The sequence below is a fragment of the Xyrauchen texanus genome, chromosome 38, assembly GCF_025860055.1.
Source record: "Xyrauchen texanus isolate HMW12.3.18 chromosome 38, RBS_HiC_50CHRs, whole genome shotgun sequence".
NCBI lineage: Eukaryota > Metazoa > Chordata > Actinopteri > Cypriniformes > Catostomidae > Xyrauchen > Xyrauchen texanus.
The window spans coordinates 25265032-25288791 of NC_068313.1; the positions used below are offsets into that span (position 1 = coordinate 25265032).

The 23760-nt window shown below is 47.1% G+C and overlaps 1 protein-coding gene across 3 annotated transcripts in view; it reads right to left on the bottom strand.

Moving 5' to 3' along the window:
* Positions 1-17668, bottom strand: part of LOC127631820 (echinoderm microtubule-associated protein-like 2) — a 36130-nt gene extending 18462 nt beyond the window's left edge. The window contains exons 1-4 of one of the 3 annotated variants that reach the window (XM_052110180.1): positions 17507-17566; positions 16015-16065; positions 14005-14181; positions 1559-1685 (exon numbers count right to left, since the gene is read on the bottom strand). In XM_052110180.1, the coding sequence (XP_051966140.1) occupies positions 1559-1685; positions 14005-14155 (278 nt within the window). In that variant the 5' untranslated portion in view covers positions 14156-14181; positions 16015-16065; positions 17507-17566. Of the gene's footprint in view, positions 1-1558; positions 1686-14004; positions 14182-15233; positions 15386-16014; positions 16066-17506 lie in introns of those variants that run through there. The other 2 variants (XM_052110178.1, XM_052110179.1) reach the window with 2 other exon arrangements.
* Between the last annotated feature and the right edge of the window lie 6092 nt (positions 17669-23760).

Genomic DNA, 23760 nt, shown 5'->3' on the forward strand with positions numbered 1-23760 from the left:
TTGGCAGACACAATCTAATCATAAAGTTCCTTAGGGGTGTGAGGCGCTTGAACCACTCTCGCCCTGCTACAGTTCCAAAAAGGGACTTGAATCTGGTGCTGAGGGCGCTCACGAACTCCCCGTTTGAACCTTTGGAATCCGTTGAGTTACATGTGCTTTCTTTAAACATGGCACTGCTGTTGGCTCAGGCCTCAGTCAAATGGGTTAGCAATATACAGGTGCTGTCGGTTGTCGGTTCATGTCTGGAATTCGGTCCTGGGCTTTCAAAAGCCAACATTAAACCCAAAAAAGACTATGTGCCAAAGGTGCTTTCCATACCCTTTAGGGCTCAGAGAGAGCACCTGCAAACTTTCTCTTCTCCACCATCTAATTCGAATGAGGAGCAGGTAATGCATATATTATGCCCCGTAAAGGCATTGCACACACACCAGTTTAGACTGTCAGATCAGCTCTTTGTTTGTTATGGAGGATGCACAAAATGCAATGACCAAATGCAATGATCTCACTGGATCGTTGAAGCGATCGCCCTCGATTATGAATCACAGGGCATGAAATGCGCTAATGGCATGAAAGTGCATACAACTAGAGGCATGGCCTCTTCATGGGCATGGACAAATGGTATATCCCTACAGAATATATGCTTTGCAGCAGAATGGTCTTCAAAAAACACATTTGCGAGATTTTATAACCTAGACCATTGCTTCATGAGTTCTCTCTGTCTAGATAACTTATTATTCCAACAACTGGCGGGTGAGCCCAAACCCCTTATCACGGGCTGGCTACCTGTTATTTTTAATATAGTATAATACAATACAATTCAATAATCGCCTATGTAGGCCGCTACCCAATCTAAGGGTATTACGTTACTGTGGCAGGGCGGAGGGCGGGGCCGGGTCGTGATCCTATGCACCCGGTCCCGTATTAGGCTAATCAAGCCTCCGAGGTATAAAGGTCGACTGCAGGGTGTCGTGCGGGAGAGAGAGATCGTTAGCGGACATGTCCGTCATGTGTGTGTTTATGTTGTCTTTTAAGTTTCTCATTAAAATATTATTTATATTGAAAAGCCGGTTCTCGCCTCCTCCTTTCCATTGAATACCTTTACAGTTACGTAGCGCTGCATTATTGGACTTTGTTCCCCAAAGCGTTCAACAATATCTCGTGAACTGAATCAATAGGGAACGTCTCAGTTTACTCTTGTAACCTCGGTTCCCTGAGATGAAGGGAACGATAGATACATAGCAAACTTGGCTGTCCTACAACTTCAGAACTTAGAGGAATGAGTGATGCATTCTCATCCTCAGTCAGAAAATTATGAAGAAATGGTGTGTGAGTTCCCGTTTATATTGGGTTGCCGTTATGATACAAAGGCTTCAACTAGGTCGTGGAAATGGAATTTCCCCAAAGTATTTAGCAATGTCTCGTTCCCTTCATCTCAGGAAACAGAGGTTACAAGAGTAAACTGAGACGTTCCCTGTTGATTCAGACATTTTTTTTGACATCTTATAACAGCATGCAAAATGTGTAAACAACGTTTATATATCTTGCGTATTACTCTCACCTTTTGATAGACATCAACACCTCCTTCTTAGGAGAGGAGGGAGAGGAAGGATAGCCACTCAAGCGTTTTGTCTGTACATAGCCATTGGCAAGAGGCTTGGATGGCAGAGCTTGCAATATCTGCCGAACTAAACAGTAAGGATGAAAAAGAAGAACTGAGATGGCATATGCAAATGAAATTCACCTCCCACATACAATCTATTTATGGTAACTGAACATTGCCCTCTGACAATTGCCCGTTTCACGGTATTCCACGGTTTGAAAATTGACAGTTATCAAACCATGTACATTTGCTGATCTACGTTATTGAAAAAAAATGCAACCGAACAATCTCACATGCGCATGCGCATCTCCTTTATTCCTTGTCTGCCTGTCAGACTCATCAACTTGCGACACACACGCACGCGCGCGAGAGCAGCGGAGACAATTTCTGAGAGAAGCGAGGCGAGGGGGTCTGACATGAGTGTGGGTGTGAGTTAAAGCAGTGTTTCTCAACTGGTCTATTCGGACTGGGTCGCGGATAGCAGGGAAAGAGCAATGCCATGATTTTGGAGGCCGCCCAAGGTATAGACTATTTAGGACTGCCGACGTAGATTTAATAATAATCTCGCAAACAGCTAAAGCAGACATGGGCAACATACGGCCCGCGGGCTGGATCAGGCCCTCCACATGGTTTAATGAGGCCCGCGGCTCATTTATCGTAAAAGCGTTTTTATTTTTCATTGGATATTTCAGTTAACTCCACAAGCGTTTAACGAAACACCCCCAGTTTGAGATTTATACTTGCGTAAATTGGAAATATTCTGCCTAATGTTATACTTATTTTGTGCAATCTGGCAACCATGCACATCTCTCTTTCTTTGAACCAACATAGCGATCTGTAGCGCAATATTCTGCTCAACGAAAAGTGTTACATGGCTACTCTGTGTCCATTCTTGAGGCTGCTTGTGATGTTTGGTGCTACTAATTTTGCAGGTAAACCTTCTCAGTGATTAAATTAAATACAAAAGTAGATCTCGGCATCATTGACACACGGAGGGTTAATCATTAACATGCGAGCAAAAGCAAGCCAGAGACGAATATGTAAATGTATTTTTTATTTGTGCAATTTAGAAACGTTGAAGTCCCTTCGCACCTGTATGTTAATATAACTCTTGCAGTAATCATTTATCATATTCATGCAGTTGTGTTATTCAGTTGTGTGCTGAAAGTCAATCCATCGAGGAGACCCGCATCATGACTCTAATAGCATGTAAATGGGTAAAGTTTTAGAAAAAAAAGTAAACTCGCCCGCTTTGCGACAAACATTACAAAATGTTTTTATTATTATTAAAACTGAATAATAAATTAACAGGGAAGTAGAGATGGCAAAATACATTTATAATCTCCACCTTTATTCAGTTTTTTTATGCCTGATAGAAAAGTATCTATCTTTGTAGAGTAAGTAAGTAAGTAAAATTTATTTGTATAGCACTTTTCTCAGATGAAGATCACAAAGTGCTTCACAACAAAAGAAAGCATAAGCAGCTCTCATAAGTACATCTCAATCACAAAACAAAATAAAATAAAATATAAGTAAAATAAGCAACACTCAAACACATACACAATAGACCGGCGTCAACCATCCTCCAAACTAATCAAAAGCCTCTTTAAAAAGCAAAGTTTTTAGCTGACTTTTAAATTTTTCCACACAATCCAAGCAGCGTATTGAAGGAGGCAAAGCGTTCCACAACCTGGGTGCAACAACTTGGAATGAGCGGTCCCCCTAGTTTTAAAATGTGCAAAGGGGGCAACTAATAGTCTCTGACCTGTTGATCTCAGACTACGTGAGGATGTACGCAGCTGTATCAGGTCAGAGATGTATGAGGGTGCCTGTCCTTGTAGGGCTCTAAAAGTTAGGACCAGAATTTTAAAGTGCATTCTGAATAGCACTGGTAACCAATGGAGTGAAGCTAAAACTGGAGTAATATGTGCCCTTTTACTCGTGTGGGTTAAAAGCCTAGCAGCAGAATTTTGGACAGTCTGAAGACGACCAAGATCCTTCTTATTAAGGCAGATAAAAAGACTGTTACAATAGTCCAAGCGAGACGAGATAAAAGCATGAATGATCATCTCTAGCTCGGCTTTTGACACTAAGGCTCTTATCTTCGAAATGTTCCTTAACTGAAAGAAACAGTTTTTAATAGAGCAATACAATACTTTAGGCAAGTGCAGAATAGTCTCACTAGTCACAGATACACTTCAGAAAATTGAGTACACAACTATTGTAACGAACTCTAATCCCCAAGTTCACTCCGCCCCCTCTGGCTCTCACACTCGCTCCCAATCACCAGAATATTAGTTTCACCTGCACTGTTCATTTCCTCTATTTATACCCTGCCCTTTCTCCCCACAGTTGTTGGTTATTGTTTAGTTTACCCCTTCGCTTTGCCAACTCTAGTGTTTCGCTAGTTTCCCCCAGTTTACCTTCTCTCGTGTTGTATTTGTTATTCTGATCTCCCGGCTTCGACTTTACGCTTCCCTCTGACTACGCTTATCTGGATTTGCCCCTTTGTACTTTTGCCTGCCTGCAAATAAATCAGTTTTATCCCGCATTGTGACTATCTCGTCTTGTGTGCGTCACAAAATAACCAACCCGACAGAATTTAGTCACGATGGATTCCGCGGAAAACCTTCACGGCTCACTAGAGCGGATTTGTGCGGCGATTTCTGCCCAAGGATCTACTGTTAGGAGACACGATCAAGCGCTTGCAACCCAGGGGCAGCAGATCCAAGAGATACTACAAACGGTACGTGCTCTTTCTGATCAGTTGAATCCTGTTCTACCTGTGCATGTACCTGAACCTGCTGATGCTCCCAACGTATTTCCGAGCGCTGTGAGTTTTCAACCTCCCGAGAGGTTTGATGGGTCTTCTGACACTTGCCAGGGTTTTTTAATGCAGTGCAGTGTCTACATGAAGTATCACCCCCTTTTATGCTCTGACAGTGAGAGAATTCACTTTTTAATTTCACTTCTCACTGGCAAAGCGTGGCAATGGGCCACCACGTTGTGGACAGCTGATAGCCCACTTCTAGCTTCATATAATCAATTTTGTCACCAGATTGCCGTTGTATTTGATCACCCTGAAGCTGGTAGAGATGTGGGCAGCCGCCTTAAACAGGCGTCACGCACTGCAGCCGATTATGCCCTTGATTTCCGCACCCTTTCCGCTGGTAGCGGGTGGAGCGACCCCGCTCTTCTGACTGTCTACCGCCTGGGTTTGAGTAGTCAACTGCAGATGGAGCTAGCCTGTCGAGGAGAATCATTGTCGCTGGAGGATTATATTCAACTCTCCATTACAGTTGATAATCTCCTACGCGATCGCGCTTTTAGAAATTCCTCGGTCATCCAAGAGCGTACTGTAGGTTCCAACTCATCTCACCCCCCACCTCTCGAAAGCTCTTCCAATCCTAAACCCATGCAGCTTGGCCGCGCTCCATTAACCCCTGCAGAGCGTACTAGACGTTTGACACAGAGCCTCTGTCTGTACTGTGGCAAGCCGGGTCATCGTATTGCCTCATGCCCGGTCTGCCCTCAGCCTTCTCTCTCCAGAAGCCAGGTCAGAACATCTGTCATTCTTAACATTACCCAGAAACAAGTCTGCCTCCCTGTGGTTTTGATCCTTAATGATGTCTCCTTTTCTGCCCCAGCCCTAGTTGATTCCGGGGCAGCGAGGAATTTTTTGGACGATGGCTTGGCCCAAACACTTGGTATCCCGCTTAGTCCAGTTGTACCACCTCTCAAGGTTAATTCTTTAGATGGTGCGCCTCTCGGATTGGGATTAATTTCCCACAGAACTATGCCATTGTCCCTTCAAGTAGGTTTGTTCCACAAGGAGATCATTCAGTTTTTTATTATTCGATCAACCAGGGACCCAGTAGTTTTGGGTCACCCCTGGCTATCTCTCCATGACCCCCATATTTCCTGGTGCACAGGGGAGCTGTTGCGCTGGAATAACCATTGTCTGTCTCACTGTATTCACCTACCTGTTTGCTCAACATCCGTAGAGAGCCCCGAAGTGAGATCTCCGGTCTCCATTCCCCCTGAGTATTTTTCTTATGCTGACATGTTCGAAAAGACCCAGGTTAATCTCCCTCCACATCGTAGTGTGGATTGCGCCATCGATCTTCTTCCGGGGTCCCCGCTCCTTAAGAGCAGAGTATACCCCTTAACGCTGCCTGAAACCAAGGCCATGGAGGACTACATCGACGAGGCGCTCAGTCTCGGCATAATACGACCGTCCACCTCCCCAGCAGCGTCGGGCTTCTTCTTCGTAGACAAGAAGGATGGCGGGCTTCGTCCCTGCATCAATTACCGTGCCCTAAATAGGGTAACGGTAAAGTTCGCCTATCCCTTGCCTCTCATCCAGCCAGCCCTTGAGCAAGTCAGCAAAGCCAAAATCTTTACTAAGCTTGACCTCAGGAGCGCATACAACATTCGTAAGGGGGACGAGTGGAAGACAGCGTTCATCACCACCAGGGGGCACTACGAGTACTTGGTTATGCCGTACGGCCTCGCTAACTCTCCTTCGGTGTTTCAGTCTTTCATGAATGAGATCTTCCGAGACATGATGGACCAATTCCTCGTCATCTACATAGATGATATTTTAATTCACTCCTCTACACTTTCGGAACACACTAACCACGTCTCGAGGGTGTTACAGAGACTTCGAGAGCACGATTTGTTTGTTAAGGCAGAGAAGTGTGCCTTTCATCGTTCCTCTGTCTCCTTTCTGGGCTATGTCTTGTCCGCAGGAACGATGAGGATGGAAACCAACAAGGTTGCTGCAGTCCTGTCCTGGCCCGAACCTAGGACACTGAAGGAGCTCCAACGGTTTCTGGGTTTCGCTAACTACTACAGGCGCTTCATCCGAAACTTCGGGAAGATCGCCGCACCCCTCACTGCTCTGACACGAGGCAACCCGAAGTCCCTCACATGGAGCACACCTGCTCAACAGGCCTTCCAAGCTCTAAAGAACGCTTTTACCACTTCCCCTGTTCTCCAGCAACCCGATCCTACTCTCCCTTTCGTGGTGGAGGTGGACGCCTCTGTGGTGGGGGTGGGAGCGGTACTCTCGCAGCCACACGGGACTCCCGCGAAGCTGTACCCTTGTGCCTTCTACTCCCATAAACTGTCTCCCCCCGAACAAAACTATGATGTCGGGAATAGAGAGTTGCTAGCCATTAAACTCGCCTTAGAGGAATGGCGTCATTGGTTGGAGGGTTCTAAGTTCCCTTTCGTTGTCTTCACCGACCACAAGAACCTGGAGTACATTCGTTCAGCCAAGAGGTTGAACCCCAGACAAGCCAGATGGGCCATGTTCTTCACTCGTTTTATCGAGCTCCAAAAACACCAAGGCTGACGCTCTCTCTAGACTCTTCAACCACGGCTCTAAACCTCCGGAGCCAGAGACTATTCTCCCCACATCGTGCATCGTAGCCCCCATTAGGTGGGAATTGACGGAGGCCATCCTACGGGCTCAAGGTAACGAGCCCGCGCCTCCTCAAACCCCCCCCAACAAGATGTACGTACCTACCATTATTCGCCCTCAGCTCAAGCAGTGGGTCCATACTTCCCTTTGTTCCGGCCATCCGGGTATCACCCGTTCAACTGAGCTGCTCACTAAGAAAATTTGGTGGCCCTCACTCAAGGACGACGTCCACGACTATGTCCTTTCCTGTCCGGTCTGTGCCCAGTCCAAAACTCCTCGTCACCTTCCCGCTGGACTCCTCCAACCGTTGCCCATACCCGATCGGCCGTGGTCCCATATCGCCATGGACTTCATTACCGACTTACCTCCTTCAGACGGTCAGACGGAGATCCTAGTGGTGATAGACAGGTTTTCCAAGATGTGCCGCTTGATTTCCCTACCTGGACTACCCAATGCAACCCAGCTGGCCGACCTCATGATCAGTCACGTCTTCCGCAACTTTGGCATCCCCGAGGAGATTACTTCGGATAGAGGGACCCAATTCACGTCTCGATTCTGGCGAGCCTTCAGTGACAGACTAAGCATCCAGCTAAACTGCTCCTCGGGATACCACACCCAAACGAATGGTCAGACTGAGCGCCTCAACCAAGAGATAGGTAAATATCTGAGAGCCTACTGTGCTCAGAACCAGGGTAACTGGCACACCTACCTTCCTTGGGCCGAATACGCCCAAAATAGCCTGGTCAGCTCTTCGACCCGTCTAACCCCATTCCAATGTGTCCTGGTGTATCAGCCTCCCCTTTTCCCTTGGGAGGCAAATCCGAGTGATGTTCCTGCGGTGGATACCTGGGCCCAGAAGTGTACCCAGGTCTGGAGAGCCACCCATGACCGTCTTCAGCACTCTAGCCAAACCCAGAAATCCAAGGCCGACTGCCGACGCAGACCTACGCCTCTATTCCATCCAGGCCAGCGAGTGTGGTTATCGACCCGAGACATCCGTCTTCATCTCCCGTCAAAAAAGCTGAGCCCCAAGTACGTAGGTCCCTTTAAGATTTTAAAGAGAATTAACCCTGTCACTTATAAATTACTTTTGCCACCCCGCTACAAAATCTGTCCTGTGTTTCATGTCTCCCTACTTAAGCCAGTGTTTTACAGCCCCATTATCCCACCCACTGCATCCCAGACACCCCCTCCACCACTCGATGTTGGAGGTCATCCCGCATATGCGGTCCGGGCCTTGTTGGACTCCAGACGTCATGGTGGTCAGTTGCAGTATCTGGTAGACTGGGAGGGCTACGGACCTGAGGAACAGTCGTGGGTACAGTCGAGGGATGTCTTGGACCAAGCTCTCAAGCTTGATTACCATCACCAGCATCCCGATCGTCCCGCACCATTCCCCCAGAGGTCGCGCTCCTCGCAACCGAGCACGGCCGTCCGGAGCCGTCCGCTGCAGAGGTGGAAGTACTGTAACGAACTCTAATCCCCAAGTTCACTCCGCCCCCTCTGGCTCTCACACTCGCTCCCAATCACCGGAATATTAGTTTCACCTGCACTGTTCATTTCCTCTATTTATACCCTGCCCTTTCTCCCCACAGTTGTTGGTTATTGTTTAGTTTACCCCTTCGCTTTGCCAACTCTAGTGTTTCGCTAGTTTCCCCCAGTTTACCTTCTCTCGTGTTGTATTTGTTATTTTGATCTCCCGGCTTCGACTTTACGCTTCCCTCTGACTACGCTTATCTGGATTTGCCCCTTTGTACATTTGCCTGCCTGCAAATAAAGCAGTTTTAACCCGCATTGTGACTATCTCGTCTTGTGTGCGTCACAACTATTTATGGGCTTAAAAGATACAAAAACCAAATCAATGCAGAACATTGTATCTCAAAAGCAATACAATGTGGCCCCCTATGCACTACTTACAGCCCGATGTGGTCCCTTTACCAAAATAGTTAAAAATATTAATAATTACACACATCACCTTTAAACATTTGTTTCAGGATTTTACATGAGTAAAACAAACTGTTATATTTTGACAAAATGTTATAGTTTCATATGAAATAATCTAAAAGTAGAATCTATTAGACCTCATTTCAACAGTGGCAGTTTTAGTTAACGTTTCAAGATGTGTTTCAGCTAGAATTTATTTTTCATAAATAAATACATTTATTATTATTATTATTATTATTACTATTATTTAAGACTAGCACACTGACCTAACCATGGTAACGAGGAGCCTTTCCTTCTGTGTAATATGAGTATAAATATGTAATATTAGGTAACAAACGGGATAATAATGGGCTCATATAAGTAAATATGCTGTTCAATTTTTAAAAGGGGGAGAGAAAACTTCCTGTAGATTTTGTTGTTGACATCATCAACATAAATAATGTCACTTGATGCATGTCCTTGTACTGGAAAACCATGAACAAAACTATGAAACATAAAAGGAAATGCAACCCAGGATACATTAAATACAGGTTATGTTTAATCTATGGCAGGTCGACACTTGATTTTCAATGTAAAATCTGCCCTGAAGCAAAAACAGTTGAGAAGCACTGAGATAAAGGTACAGACAGGAGCAATATATGTTAATTATTAATAATCATAGGACATTACTTTAAAAGCTCACACAGCTGATGTTATTTTTAATTTAGTAGTTCATTTAACATGCTATGATAACATGTAAACTAACATGCTTTATCGTACAACATGTTATAGCTATATGATATTTTTTATCATGTTTATAATTCTGTTAGCTTTCTTATTTTTTCTATTTATTTATTTTCAAAACAGATACTTTTTTTTTTACACATATGTACCAAGAGTGGACGCCACATCATTCTTAAAAGTGTAACACATACTTCAATAAAATAAATGGTTTCAAGCTTTAATTATAATAAAGTGTTTGCTCAAAAATAAATAAATAAAATAACCCTTCTGTTTTCACTAATAATAGTAATTGTGTAATACCGTATACCGTAAAACCGTGATATTTTCTGTGACGGTTATCATACCGTGAAAATCTCATACCGCTGCAACCCTAGTGTATGTTACGCTTGAGTAATGAGGCTGACGAGGAGATGCGGATCCAAACGCAGTTGAACTTTATTTAACTGAATAAACAGGGCAAAACACAAAGCAACAACCCACGATGGGGAAATGAAACATAAACTGAATGAGCTGACCAAGGTTGACACGAACAGGGAACTCGGGAAGGAAAGGAACATCAGGTTAAACATCAAACGACGATCGACAAAGACAGAACAAAGACACGGGGTATAAATACACAAACATGGGATAGGTGGCCAATGAAAGAACAGAACTCAAACAAGATAACAAGGTGATTAACAGAAACCAAAGGCAAATTAACAAGGGCAGGTGTAAACAATGAACAGTGAACACGAACGCTAACAAGGACTATGGAATTACATAAGGGACTAAAGTGAAAACTAAGAAGTGCAAAAGTGACAAGATGGAAAACAAGAGGGCAACAGAGGGACAAGAGAGGGTAACCGTTACATAGCCCCCCCTTTAAAGATCGGATACCAGACGATCCAAAACAACAAAAAAAACACAAGACAAAAAGACCCACAAAGAAAAAACAAAATGAGGGCACCAGGGGCAAACACACAGAGACAGTTCACGGGGGTACAAGGGGCACTGCGACAGTCCACGGGGGCCATTAGGCAGTCCAGGGAGGTGGAGAGGGTAGACAGGTAGACCATGGAGGCCGAGAGGGCAGGCAAGCAGTCTATGGGGGTGTGTCAAGGGACCAGGGTCAGGTGGCCTGGTGGACATCCACTGGGTAGGGACTGGGTCAGGAGGCCAGGAGAGAGGACTCAGGACAGGAACAGGGGCAGGAGGCCTGGGTGGAGGCCACAAGACAGGGACCGGGTCAGGAGGCCTGGGAGGAGGCCATAGGATAGAGGCCGGCTTCGGTGGCCTGGGAGGTGGTCGTGGGCCAGTGGCCGGTTCAGGGGACCTGGAAGATGACCACAGGGCAAGGGCTGGTTCAGGGAACCTGGGAGGTGTGGCCACTGGGGGAGCTGGCGGAGCCGCGTGAGGCGGAGCCAAGGAGGACCTCTGAGGCGGGGCAGTCGAAGACTTGGGTGGCGGCGCCGCAGGAGGTATAGGCAGGGCCGCAGGAGACCCTGGGGGCGGAGCAGTAGAAGGGTTGGGAGGCGGCGCCGTAGAAGGCTCGGGAGACGGAGCCGAGGGAGGCTCGGGAGGTGGAGCCGGGGGAGGCGATGGCGTAGAAGGCTCAGAAGGCGGAGCTGAGGGAGGCTCAGGAGGCGGAGCCGAAGGAGGTTCCAGAGGCGGAGGCCTGGAGGGCCCTGGAGGTGGAGCCGAGGGAGGTGGCACCGTAGGGTGCTCTAGAGGCGGAGCCCTAGAAGGCTCTGGAGGCTCTGGAGGCGGAGCCGTAGGAGGCTCGGGGGGGCGAAGCCCTGGAAAGCTCAGGAGGCGGAGCAGAGGGAGGCTCATGAGACAGAGCCGCAGGAGTCTCGGGAGGCGGAGCCGTGGATGGCTCGAGAGGCTTGAAGGGTGGAGCCCTGGGAAGCTCGAGGGGCTTGAGAGGCGGAGCCCTGGAAGGCTCGAGAGGCTTGAGAGGCGGAGCCCTGGAAGGCTTGAGAGGCGGTGCCCTGGAAGGCTCGAGAGGCTTGAGGGGCGGAGCCCTGGAAGGCTCGAGAGGCTTGAGGGGCGGAGCCATGGTAGGCTCGAGAGGCGGAGCCCTGGAAGGCTCGAGAGGCTTGAGGGGCGGAGCCCTGGGAGGCTCGAGAGGCTTGAGAGGCGGAGCCCTGGGAGGCTCGAGAGGCTTGAGAGGCGGAGCCCTGGGAGGCTCGAGAGGCTTGAGAGGCGGAGCCCTGGGAGGCTCGAGAGGCTTGAGGGGCGGAGCCCTGGGAGGCTCGAGAGGCTTGAGAGGCGGAGCCCTGGGAGGCTCGAGAGGCTTGAGAGGCGGAGCCCTGGCGGGCTCGAGAGGCTTGAGGGGCGGAGCCCTGGCAGGCTCGAGAGGCTTGAGGGGCAGAGCCCTGGCAGGCTCGAGAGGCTTGAGGGGCAGAGCCCTGGCAGGCTCGAGAGGCGGAGTTCTGGAAAGCTCGGGAGGCTTGAGGGGCGGAGCCCTGGAAGGCTCGAGGGACTTGAGGGGCGGAGCCCTGGTAGGCTCAAGAGGGCTGAGAGGCGGAGCCCTGGAAGGCTCGAGAGGCTTGAGAGGCGGAGCTCTAGGATGGGCACGACCACTGGCGTTGGCTCTTGGACGGTCATGGCTATTGGCACTGGCTCTTGGACGGTCAAGGCTTCTGGCACTGGCTCTTGGACGGTCACGGCTACTGGCACTGGCTCTTGGACGGTCGAGGCCACAGGCGCTGGCTCAGGGACGGTCGAGGCCACAGGCGCTGGCTCAGGGACGGTCGAGGCCACAGGCGCTGGCTCAGGGACGGTCGAGGCCACAGGCGCTGGCTCAGGGACGGTCGAGGCCACAGGCGCTGGCTCAGGGACGGTCGAGGCTACAGGCGCTGGCTCATTGACGTTTGAGGCTTGCGGCACTGGCTCATTGACGTTTGAGGCTTGCGGCACTGGCTCACTGACGTCTGAGGCTACAGGCTCTAGCTGGGTTACCGTGGTTGACGAGGATTCGGGCTCGCTCACGGTGACATGCGTGGGCTCTAGCTCGCTCACCGTGACATGCGTGGGCTCTAGCTCGCTCACCGTGACATGCGTGGGCTCTAGCTCGCTCACCGTGGCAGGCGCGGGCCGGGAGGCGGAAGCCCGTCTTCTCTCCCTCCTCCGAGCAGACGCAGTGGGCGCGCTGGCTCGTGGAAGGCGACTGGCGTGGGGACGGGCTCGCTGACAGGGGCCGGCATGGGCCGAGAGGCGGAAGCTTGTCTTCTCCTCCTTCTCCGGGCAGACGAAGAGGACCGCGCTGGCTCGTTGACCGGCGCGAAAGGACGAACCACGGGCGAATGGAGGGTCAATTCTGCGGGAGGCGCTACGGGGTTCTCCTCGATGATGTCCACTGTTAAATGAGAACCGCAGATCTGTAGGGTCTCCTCAACGAACGCGTCAAGCGTCCAGTCGCGCGTTGCCGGTGGCAGCCGCTCCTTCAGCCCGTCATTCAGGTTGCCTCGGAAGAAGACCACGAGGGAGTAATTAGGAAAGTCTGAAACGTTTGCCAGAGCCAGAAAGTCGTGGATGTGGTCTTCTATAGGTCGGTCCCCTTGCTTTAGGCTGAGCAGATCGTAATTTGCTCGAAAAACTGCTGGATCCATTGTGTGGTCGATCGTTCTGTTACGCTTGATTAATGAGGCTGACGAGGAGATGCGGATCCAAACGCAGTTGAACTTTATTTAACTGAATAAACAGGGCAAAACACAAAGCAACAACCCACGATGGGGAAATGAAACATAAACTGAATGAGCTGACCAAGGTTGACACGAACAGGGAACTCGGGAAGGAAAGGAACATCAGGTTAAACATCAAACGACGATCGACAAAGACAGAACAAAGACACGGGGTATAAATACACAAACATGGGATAGGTGGCCAATGAAAGAACAGAACTCAAACAAGATAACAAGGTGATTAACAGAAACCAAAGGCAAATTAACAAGGGCAGGTGTAAACAATGAACAGTGAACACGAACGCTAACAAGGACTATGGAATTACATAAGGGACTAAAGTGAAAACTAAGAAGTGCAAAAGTGACAAGATGGAAAACAAGAGGGCAACAGAGGGACAAGAGAGGGTAACCGTTACAGTGTAATTACTTGTGCACATTGACATACTTTCAATGCAATCATCATTTTTAAAACAAACACATTTCATTATAGATGTTGTGCCAGTAACTTTTTTTTTTTTTTTTTTTTGAAGGAGCTCAGGATAGTCGTTAGAAAGTGCTTGGGACTGTGTTTGTTCTTGTGGTGCTCTCTCCTGGTATTACAGACCATATTGGTATTAAACAGAGAGGCAAAATGGAATTCTGACCTTTAGTGGGTCCCCCTTTCTTGCTGGTGTTCTCCTCACAGCAGCCCAATCGTCTTAGAGCATCTGCCAGCGCCGCCTTCAGGAGCTGAATCTCATCCTCTTGCAACTGCACCCTCTGCTCCAGGTGAGACAGACGGTCATCCATCTCCATCCCACTCCCGGTTGATAAGTTATCATCTGACCACAAGAGAGAGAAGGAGGGAGACAGACAGATGTAATACAATGTTAAAATTGTATGTAATTTCGTTATTGGCATTTAGCATTATTTTCAAAAAGCTGTTGCTGTAGCTTAACTGGTAAAGCATGGCATAAATGCACTCTAAGGTAAGACAACATAATGTGTACATACTGATATAAATAATTAATCAAACAATTTATATCTGTGGTTTTCAACTGGTGAATAGCGAAAAGTCTGTTCTGATATGGTCGTAAAAACTTAATAAAATACAGTAATTATACAGAGTAGGTGTAGCAAATTAAACATTCTTATGTATTTAAAAAGGGTTCCTTTAACTTTTGTTGTTAAAGTTACAGGCAGTGCATCCAATCAAATTCAAATATATTTTGGTACAAACTCATCTGTCATTTGGTCAAAGCTAACCAACTTTGTTCCATGTTACCGTATGTTGGTAATCAATGTTTAATTACTTTAGTACTATAAATAACTTGTTTTAGGTCTCCACAAAACCAGTTGAAAACCACTGATCTTCAGCACAAACCAGATTTAAAAAAGTGAATGCGTCTTCAAACAAAAAAGCAAATCTTAACAAAAGTTTAAAACTTCTATATATTACATATGCATATATGACAGAAAACAGAATCAGAATCTATTCCAACAGTTTTTCTTTTTTCCAAATTTAGCTCCACAATATAATATTTCACAAAGCCTGCTTGTCTCAGTTTCATTTCCCAAGGGCAATACAACGGGCTGCACGCCAAATGTGCATATCTAATAAACCTCTTTTAATGCCTGCACCTGCTAAACACACAGAGATCACAGTCGTAAGGCACCATCAGCAGGTGGCAAGCATGTCATCTGCAATAACAAAAGCGAAACAAGATGGGAGGAAAAAGTAGAAGGTAAGAGAGGGGAGGAGAGAGGATTGGAGATTGAAGAAAATGATATAACGATGTTTAAAGACAACAGCAGTCTGGAGGAAACCAGATGCTCAATAACCGATCCTGCTGAAATATTCATTGATCCCGCTCTGCTTGTATTCCCATCCTACCTGCCATTCCAGTCAGTGCTATGTCCGCCTGTCAATCAACCAGTCTGAAAGCCTGAGCCACTGTACTTCTCTAGGGGTTTCCTTAAGGTACTAAATGCCTTCCCGGCTAAGGCTTCTCTCTCCCACCTTCCCCTTGCTTGCTGGATAACTGATCCCAGGTCCCTTCCTCTCCCTCCCCCCACTCTTTACCACTCTGTGCAGTGAGTAAAGAGAAGAGTGATGTTTGTAATAGGATGCTGTTCTTCACTGCCGTCTCTTATGCGGTATAAAACTGCTGGTGGTGCTGTTGGCAGAGAAAAGGGGTTGGCTGGACTCCAGACCTGTCTGATGCATTGGCCAAGCACTACCAGGAAGTGCACTGACCAGCCTCTCCAATAGCACACAAAAAGTGTGTCTGTCTGTTTGGCAATTTACAACCTCTTGCATCAAATCCCTGGAGAGCATGCTTGTTTTCTTATAATCTGATTCAATACTGTTCACATTAGTGATTATGCTTCTATCATAGCCAGACCTTAAATCTCAGATTCTGAGATCCAACATATTAAATCAGTCTAACCAGGGTTTATCAACCGTTACAGACCTAGGAACCCTCTCATCCAGACCCTCAGCCAACCCAGGAACCCCAATGCAGGAAAGTTTAATGAAAAACAACAAAAATCTTTATTACATCATATAATGTTTATCAGATCATTAGTCTATGTTTTTTTTTAAAACAGATAAACAATGTCATGACAATTTTTTAAATAAAATTGCATATATTTTATAGACCTTCTCCACTAACCTCCTGCAGTACCTTCACGTCACAGTCCCTCAAGGGTTGAAAACCCTGGATCTAAACAGTAGACAGACACAGACACAGAGGGCATGAACCATGTATTGTTTGATGTGCACTAATCGGTCTGTACAACATGGACTGACACTCTCTCTGACCACCAGCCTATTCTCATCATATAGGGTCTACCCATCCATCTGTCATTCAGCCAACCATCTGTCGCAGATATTGACCTACTTGAAAACCCAAATAATGAGCCAGTTTACATGCACTCCCAAAAATCAGCTTATTTAAAAAAAAATCCAACAAAGCAAGAAAATCACATTAACATAAATTTAAAATACGAAAAGGTATGCGCTCAACAATTACATGAACACTGGTAAAGGTGTTTACATGTTTCACGAAATTGGTATAATGGGCAAAAATCTACCTGTGTCAGTCAGTTTATTCTTAAGCCATTTATTACCTTGCATAGATAAAGTAAAACCATTTAATGGCTTACATGACCATACACGTTGCCGGCTTATAATCGGTGTGAGGGCATGCATGTAAACAATAGTTTTTTTAATAAATTCAATTGTTTTTAAATTCTTAATTGCTTTGAAATAATTTCTTATAATGTACAGCCCTTAGGCTCAAACTTCTGTTGTTTTTAAATGTGTTTTATGCCTATAAATAAACACGACTTGACTATATTGCTAATGCTTCCTGACACTATATCTGTAATAGAGTGCTTTGGCAAACTCACTGTCCATTAGAAATTGGTATGCAGGGATACAACACTTTAACCAAGACATATCCATCTAAGGGATTATATATTATACACTAGATTAATGTATCACAATACATAAGTAACTCTATGTATTTTTTTTCACTAAAAGCTTTCTTATAGCTTAATTCAATAATCATAGGCACAGTGATTTAATAAGCTGAATATGTGTGCTGTCTTAGAAAATGGGAACAGGCTGGAATCATATGCTTAAGCTGATGAGGGCACCTGCTTGACACAGACTAGAAAATGTAAACACACAATCTTGAAGTCAAATCATAGATTTTCTGTCAACAGAAATATTTGTTATCATTCAAGAGCCTGTATGAATCTGAGTAATTCCCTTTTTGGTACCCTCACACAGACGAAACCATGTGACAACGCAAACCAACCGCGGATATGCGATAATAAGAAAATGTGTTTTAAGGGTGGTATGATGTATTTGCATGTATTCAAAACTGATTATCAATTTATACAAATATAGTCTCCGGTAATAGCACTGAGACCGTTTTTCTGTTGTACCCGCGCAGGCAGTGACGCACTCTGACACGGCATTTTCATAGCATTAGTGGAATGTTAATTTCTGAATGGCCTCATAATGACTAAAAAGTGCAACATTCGAAACAATATATATCTGAATCGATCACACCTGCGCGTGTGACGAAAACAAATACTGGCGTCTCTTGCTGTCTCGCGCGCATATGTGTTCAGTCAAGTCGCTGCCAAACTTACCGTTGCAATATCGAAGCAGAAGGGTGTTTGTATCATACAGGTTCCCACATGACGCGACTCGCTCAGACATGTCCGTCTCTTTTTATCAAATCCTATATTATTATTATTATTATTTTAATCGCCGGTCTCCAGACCCACCAGCCTAGTTCTTTCCTGACATACGAGTGCACCTTCAATACCTTTCCACCATACAGCCAACGACAACCTGTGCTGCCTGCGTTTCTATAGCAACAGCCTCACTGCTGATCCGCTCCCCACAGGAAACAAGACAGCATGTTTACTCTTGGAGTCCTATAATTTGCAGTTACTACTTCCACATGAGCATGAAGCGTGTATGAAATTCAGATATGAGATACAGATTAGTCAAATTATGGCGCCCCGAGGATTAAGTCCCATCATGCTATTTGACTATTTTGCGCAGCACATGCATACAGTGTATACGAGATTAACAGATCATTACTTCCTAGTATAATCGCTCGAAAGATATTTATCAGCGGAAAGGTACTTGCAAATGATGTTGGTGTCATACTGAGCCTTGTCCATGACAGTCGAACAATTGTTATTTCTAGTATCTAACAGTAGAGGTCAGTGCAGGTTTAATAGATTAAATATTACGTATTTGTCATTTAATTGTAATCACACTCACTTCAGAGGTCCTCAAGACTGAATTTTTTTTCATAAAAAGTGCTCCAAAAGTGTCTATAGCTGAAATCTAAGTGATTGCTTATTGAATGTTAATTGAACATATTACTGAGGTGATACATCAGGCATATTAATCAGTGCAATGTGTGTAAATGGAATAAAAAAAGGATGAGTAGTCCTCGCAGAGGATGTAAGACACTACATAAAAACAACATTGCATCTGAATACAAGAGATGACTTATATGTACAGTATATGGTACCGTTTCTGTAAAATGGCATCCTACTGTGTTAATGATGGATATACCTTAATAAACGTGTAGAAAATCATGTGTTGCACACATTTTCTCAGGCTGAAAATAACAAGGTGTGCATACTGCAACCTTGAAAAATGTGTAAAAAAATAAAAATAAATAAGTAGCACATTTTGTAAGGCAGGACATACATCTCACACATACTCTAATCTTACCCCTAAAACAACAGGTACACTAAAAAAAATATTTTTGCCTATTTTTTAAGGTTTACACATTTCAACTTCATATCCAAATTCCATTAAATTGAGTTATCTTTGACAAAATATGCAAACAAAATTTGATGGAATTTTGTTATGAAATTGAAATGCGTAAATCTCAAAAATAGGCCAAAATATATTTTTGAGTGTATGTTGTGTTGGCATCCCAATGCAATGATACACAGGTTTCCCATGGTCATGGAAAACGTCTCGGGTTACATGTGTAACCCTTGTTCCCTGAAAAAAGTGGAACGAGATGCTGCACTTTTGCTAAGTGCTACGGGGAACAATAGTGCATTGTGAACAGCTGTGAATTTGTGTGTAACACCTCAATGAACATTGACCGGAATTTATAGCCTCGGCTGGTGATGATCATTAGATGCACCTGTGGCTAGGCTATAAAATAGAGGTGTCACCAGCGTGTCGTCAGATACCTTTTTCTGAAGAGCAGTCCTGGGACGTCCCAGTGCAGCAAAAAAGCGCAGCATCTCGTTCCGCTTTTTTCAGGGAACAAGGGTTACACATGTAACCCGAGACGTTCCCTTTACAAAAAGCTTCACTATGATGCTGCGCTTTTGCTAAGCACTACGGGGAACGCAATACCCACACCGCCGCACTGGGGCTGTCCGGACCCCTACGGTTGTGAGGTGTGCTCACAAAAACGCGACAGGTCTCAGACATGAGCTTGATGTCGACTCAAGGATGTAAGAGCCCAGAGTAGCAGAAACATCTAGCCCATAAAGTTTGATGAACGTGTGCGGAAAGGAGCCTGCCGCATCACAAACTTGTTCAAGCATGAGCCTGCCATAAAAACTGATGAATGTGCGCAGAGAGGACCAGCCTGCCGTGTCAGAAACTTGTTCAGGCATGAGCTTGGGATGTCGACTCAAGGACGTAAGAGCCCGGAGTAGCATGAACATCCAAACTATAAAATCTGATGAATGTGTGCGGAAGGACCAGCCTGCCGCATCACAAACTTGTTCAGACATCAGCTTGAGATGTCGACGCAAGGACGTAAGTGTCCGGAGTAGCAGAAACATCTAACCCATAAAGTTCGATGAACGTGTGCGGAAAGGACCAGCCTGCCGCATCACGAGCGTGTTCAGGCATGAGCCTGCCATAAAAAACTGAAGAATGTGCGTGGAGAGGACCAGCCTGCCGTGTCACAAACTTGTTCAGGCATGAGCTTGGGATGTCGACTCAAGGACGTAAGAGCCCGGAGTAGCATGAACATCCAAACTATAAAATCTGATGAATGTGTGCGGAGAGGACCGGCCTGCCGCATCACAAACCTGCTGCAGAGGGACCCCTCTAGCCAAGGCTTTAGAGGTGGCGACCCCTCTGGTGGAGTGAGCCCTGACACCTACTGACACCTACTGGCGAAGCTTGACTGAGCGCCTCATAGGCCAGGGCAATAGCATCCCTCACCCAATGTGACATAGTCTGCTTGGTAGCGGCCGCCCCCCTGTTGCGGCCCCCAAAGCAGACAAATAATTGCCCTGACTTACGCCACTGGCTAGTGTGGTGGACATAAGTCTGAAGGGCACGGACTGGGCAGAGTCCGTGAAGACTTTCCTGCTCCAGCGTTAAAAACGGCGGGGAGCAGAAGGCTTCCAGAGTGACAGGGTGTAGTGTCGAAAAAGATAGTCAGGATGAGGATGCAGGATAGCTTTGGCCATACCTGGGGCAAACTCTAAACAGGCCGGCAAAATAGACAGAGCCTGTAGATCCCCGATTCTCTTAAGAGAGGTAATCGCCACAAGAAAAACCAGCTTGAGAGTCAGAAGTCTGTCAGACGCTGACACTAGAGGTTCAAAGGGGGTCTCAACCAGACCCTCCAGGACTATTGCTAAGTCCCATGAGGGAGTTCTGGTCCTAAAAGGAGGCCTCAGTCGCCTGGCTCCAAGAATGAAGCGAGCGAGTAGAGGGTGCCTCCCCAAAGGCACCCCCTCCATCAAGGCGTGGCAAGCCGAAATGGCGGCCACATAAACCCTGAAAGTAGCGGGGCATATGCCTGCTGACAGTTTTTCCTGCAGAAAGTCCAGAACTGAAACAATTTGGCAGTTAACTGGATCTGCACCCATGTAAACTGCACCACTTTTCAAAGACACCCCATTTATTGGTGTAGATTCTTCTGGTGGAGGGAGCCCTAGCACTAAGAATGGTCTCGATAACTTCAGGCGACAGCCCTGTGTCCCTCAGTTGGTACCCTTCAGGGGACCCTTGCTGGCGAACTCTGGCTAAGACTCCCGGGGGCAGAGAAACCGGGGGAAATGCATACAGACACATTCTGGGCCATGTATGCGCCATCGCGTCCAGACCCAGGGGGGCTGGGTGACTCAGAGAGAAGTAGAGGGGGACATTGCGCAGTCTCTTGAGAGGCGAAGAGGTCCACTTCTGCTCTGTAAAATCTCTCCCAAATTTGTTGTACTACCTCGGGGTGGAGTTTCCACTCACCCCTCGGTATGTTTGTCTGGACAGAAAATCTGTTCCCACATTTAGGTGTCCAGGGATATAAATTGCCCTGAGTGACAGGAGCTTGCCCTGGGCCCAAAGGAGAATCCGACGTGCCAGCAAATTCAGGTGGCGAGAACGTAGACCTCCTTGATGGTTTATGTAGGAGACTGCTGCTGTGTTGTCCACCCACACAAGGACATGGCAGCCTCTCAGATGTCGGAGGAAGTATTTCAGGGCCAGAAATACCGCCATCAGCTCGAGGCAGTTGATGTGCCAATCGAGCTGATGACCCTCCCATTCCCCAGACCCAGAGAACCTAGATGAGCCAAGACGATATCTCTGTGCTGAACTGCCAGTTCTTGAGATTGTGCTAGTATCAGCCAGTCGTCTAAATAATTCAGAATGCAGATGCCCTGGAGTCGCAAAGGAGCCAGTGCTGCATCCATGCATTTCGTGAATGTGCGGGGTGATAGGGCTAGGCCGAATGGAAGAACCTGATACTGGAAGGCTTCATCCCCGAAAGCGAACCTCAGGAACTTCCTGTGCTGTGGCAGAATTCCAATATGGAAATATGCGTCCATGAGATCGATCGTGACCAGCCAATCATGATGTTGGATCTGAGACACGACCGACTTGACAGTTAGCATCTTGAACTTGAACACCCTGACCGAGCGGTTGAAGCCTCGAAGATCTAGAATCGGACGCAACCCCCCCACCCTTCTTGGGAACCAGGAAGTATCTGCTGTAATAGCCTTACTCTTTCTCTGGAAGGGGAACATGTTCTATGGCCCCTTTTGCCAAGAGATTTTGCAGTTCTTTCCACAGTAGACATGCCTGCTCCGGTCTTACGGTAGTGGGCACCACGCTGTTGAAACGCGGAGGGCGGCGAGCAAATTGAATTATGTAGCCTCTTCCTACTGTCTTTAGAACCCACATAGAAATACCTGGCAGAAGTTTCCACGCTGCCAGGTTCTCTGAGATGTGAAACTAATTTCAACACTTCCTGTTGAGGGGGTGTTGAGTGTTCCGTGTCCTGGATTAAGGCAGGAAGCAACGGTACACCCAACTCTTTGTTGGAAGCCTCTATCACCCGAAACACCAAAGGCGGCAGGAGTGAAGTGGTTTCGTGAGGGTATCGGGAGGGCCGAAGTGGATGATACACGCGTCCCGTCCCGAAGGGAACTACCCTCACAAGGTTGGGTACAAGACCGTCAGGGTTTCTTTCTTTTAGAAATCACAGCCCTGAGGTCTTTCTTGGGCGGCTGTTGAGGGCGACGAGCCTGTCCCCAGTCCCTACGAGGGGGAGCACGACTCACCACGCTCTGTTTTTGAGCCTCTCTCCTAGCAGAATCGGGGCGAGACTGGGTGGCCGACGGCCCCGCCCCCTGAGTGCGGCGAGGAAGAAACTGCCCAAAGGCTTCCTCGTGGCTTTTCGCCTCCTGGAATCTGGAGATAACCGTATTCATGGCGTCTCCGAAGTGACCAGAAGGCGAAACCGGGCATCGAGTAAGAAAACTCTGTCTTTATCTCGAATGCCTGAAACGTTAAGCCATAAATGCCTCTCCGTACTGACCAAAGCGGACATGTACCGGCCAATGGCATGGGCTGACTGCTTGGTTGCACGGAGAGACAAATCTGTAGCTCGACGAAGCTCTGAAAAGGCCTCTTCGTCAAGAGTTTTACTTGCATTCAGATCTTTTAGCAGGTCAGCCTGGTACGCCTGTAACACAGCCATGGTGTGCAGCGCAGCACCAGCCTGACCTGCCGCTTGATAAGCCCTCCCCACTAGCATGGAGGTAGTTCTGCATGGCTTAGAGGGGAGAGCAAGTTTTTTTCAAAGATGATGCCGAACCCGGTATAACCCGCAAGTGTCTTTTCGACCGGTGGCATCCTTGAATACCCTCGCGCCTCAGCACCCACGATAGTCGAATAGAACGACGTCGAGGGCATGTGAACGCGCAAGGTATAAGGTTTCCTCCACGAACGAGCAAGCTCATCGTGGAGGTCAACAAAGAAGGGAAGGGACTGATGAGGTGTTCCCTTCCCTTGGCCACCAGACAGAAATCTGTCCTCTAACTTGGAGCGTTTGGGGGTTTCTTGGTCACGTGGCCAGTCTAATTGAAGTCTGGCCACTGCACGAGTAACCACATCAAGTCACTCTTCAGAGGATTTTGTGTCATGCTTTGAGTGCTCGGATGTGGGTAACTAGAAATCTACAGATCCAAGAGAATCGAGGTCCCCCTCCTGAACTGAAGAGGCGCCGGAGCGCACTTCAAGATCACGCGAAGGACCAGCCGGATCTGGGAAGAGAGCGAGCGAAAGGGACGTACCCGTCTCTCACTCCTCAGCCAGATCCATACTAGAGCCCCACAAATGAAGTGCGGGTGCTGGCTCTCGGAAGTAAGCGAGGCGAGCGCGAAGCATTCTGACCGAAAGAAGGTCACACTGCACGCACCCGCCCTGCCCCAATGCGAGAGCCGCGTGCTCTTCCCCCAAACAAACAAAACAAAACTCATGCGTGACTGACAAGGAAACACGCATCATTTGTTCTGTTTCTCCGCCATTCTCTTTTTATATATATATATATATATATATATATAAAATCTCTTTCAGAGCAGAGAGAGAAAGGAAAGAAAGTTCTGCGCAC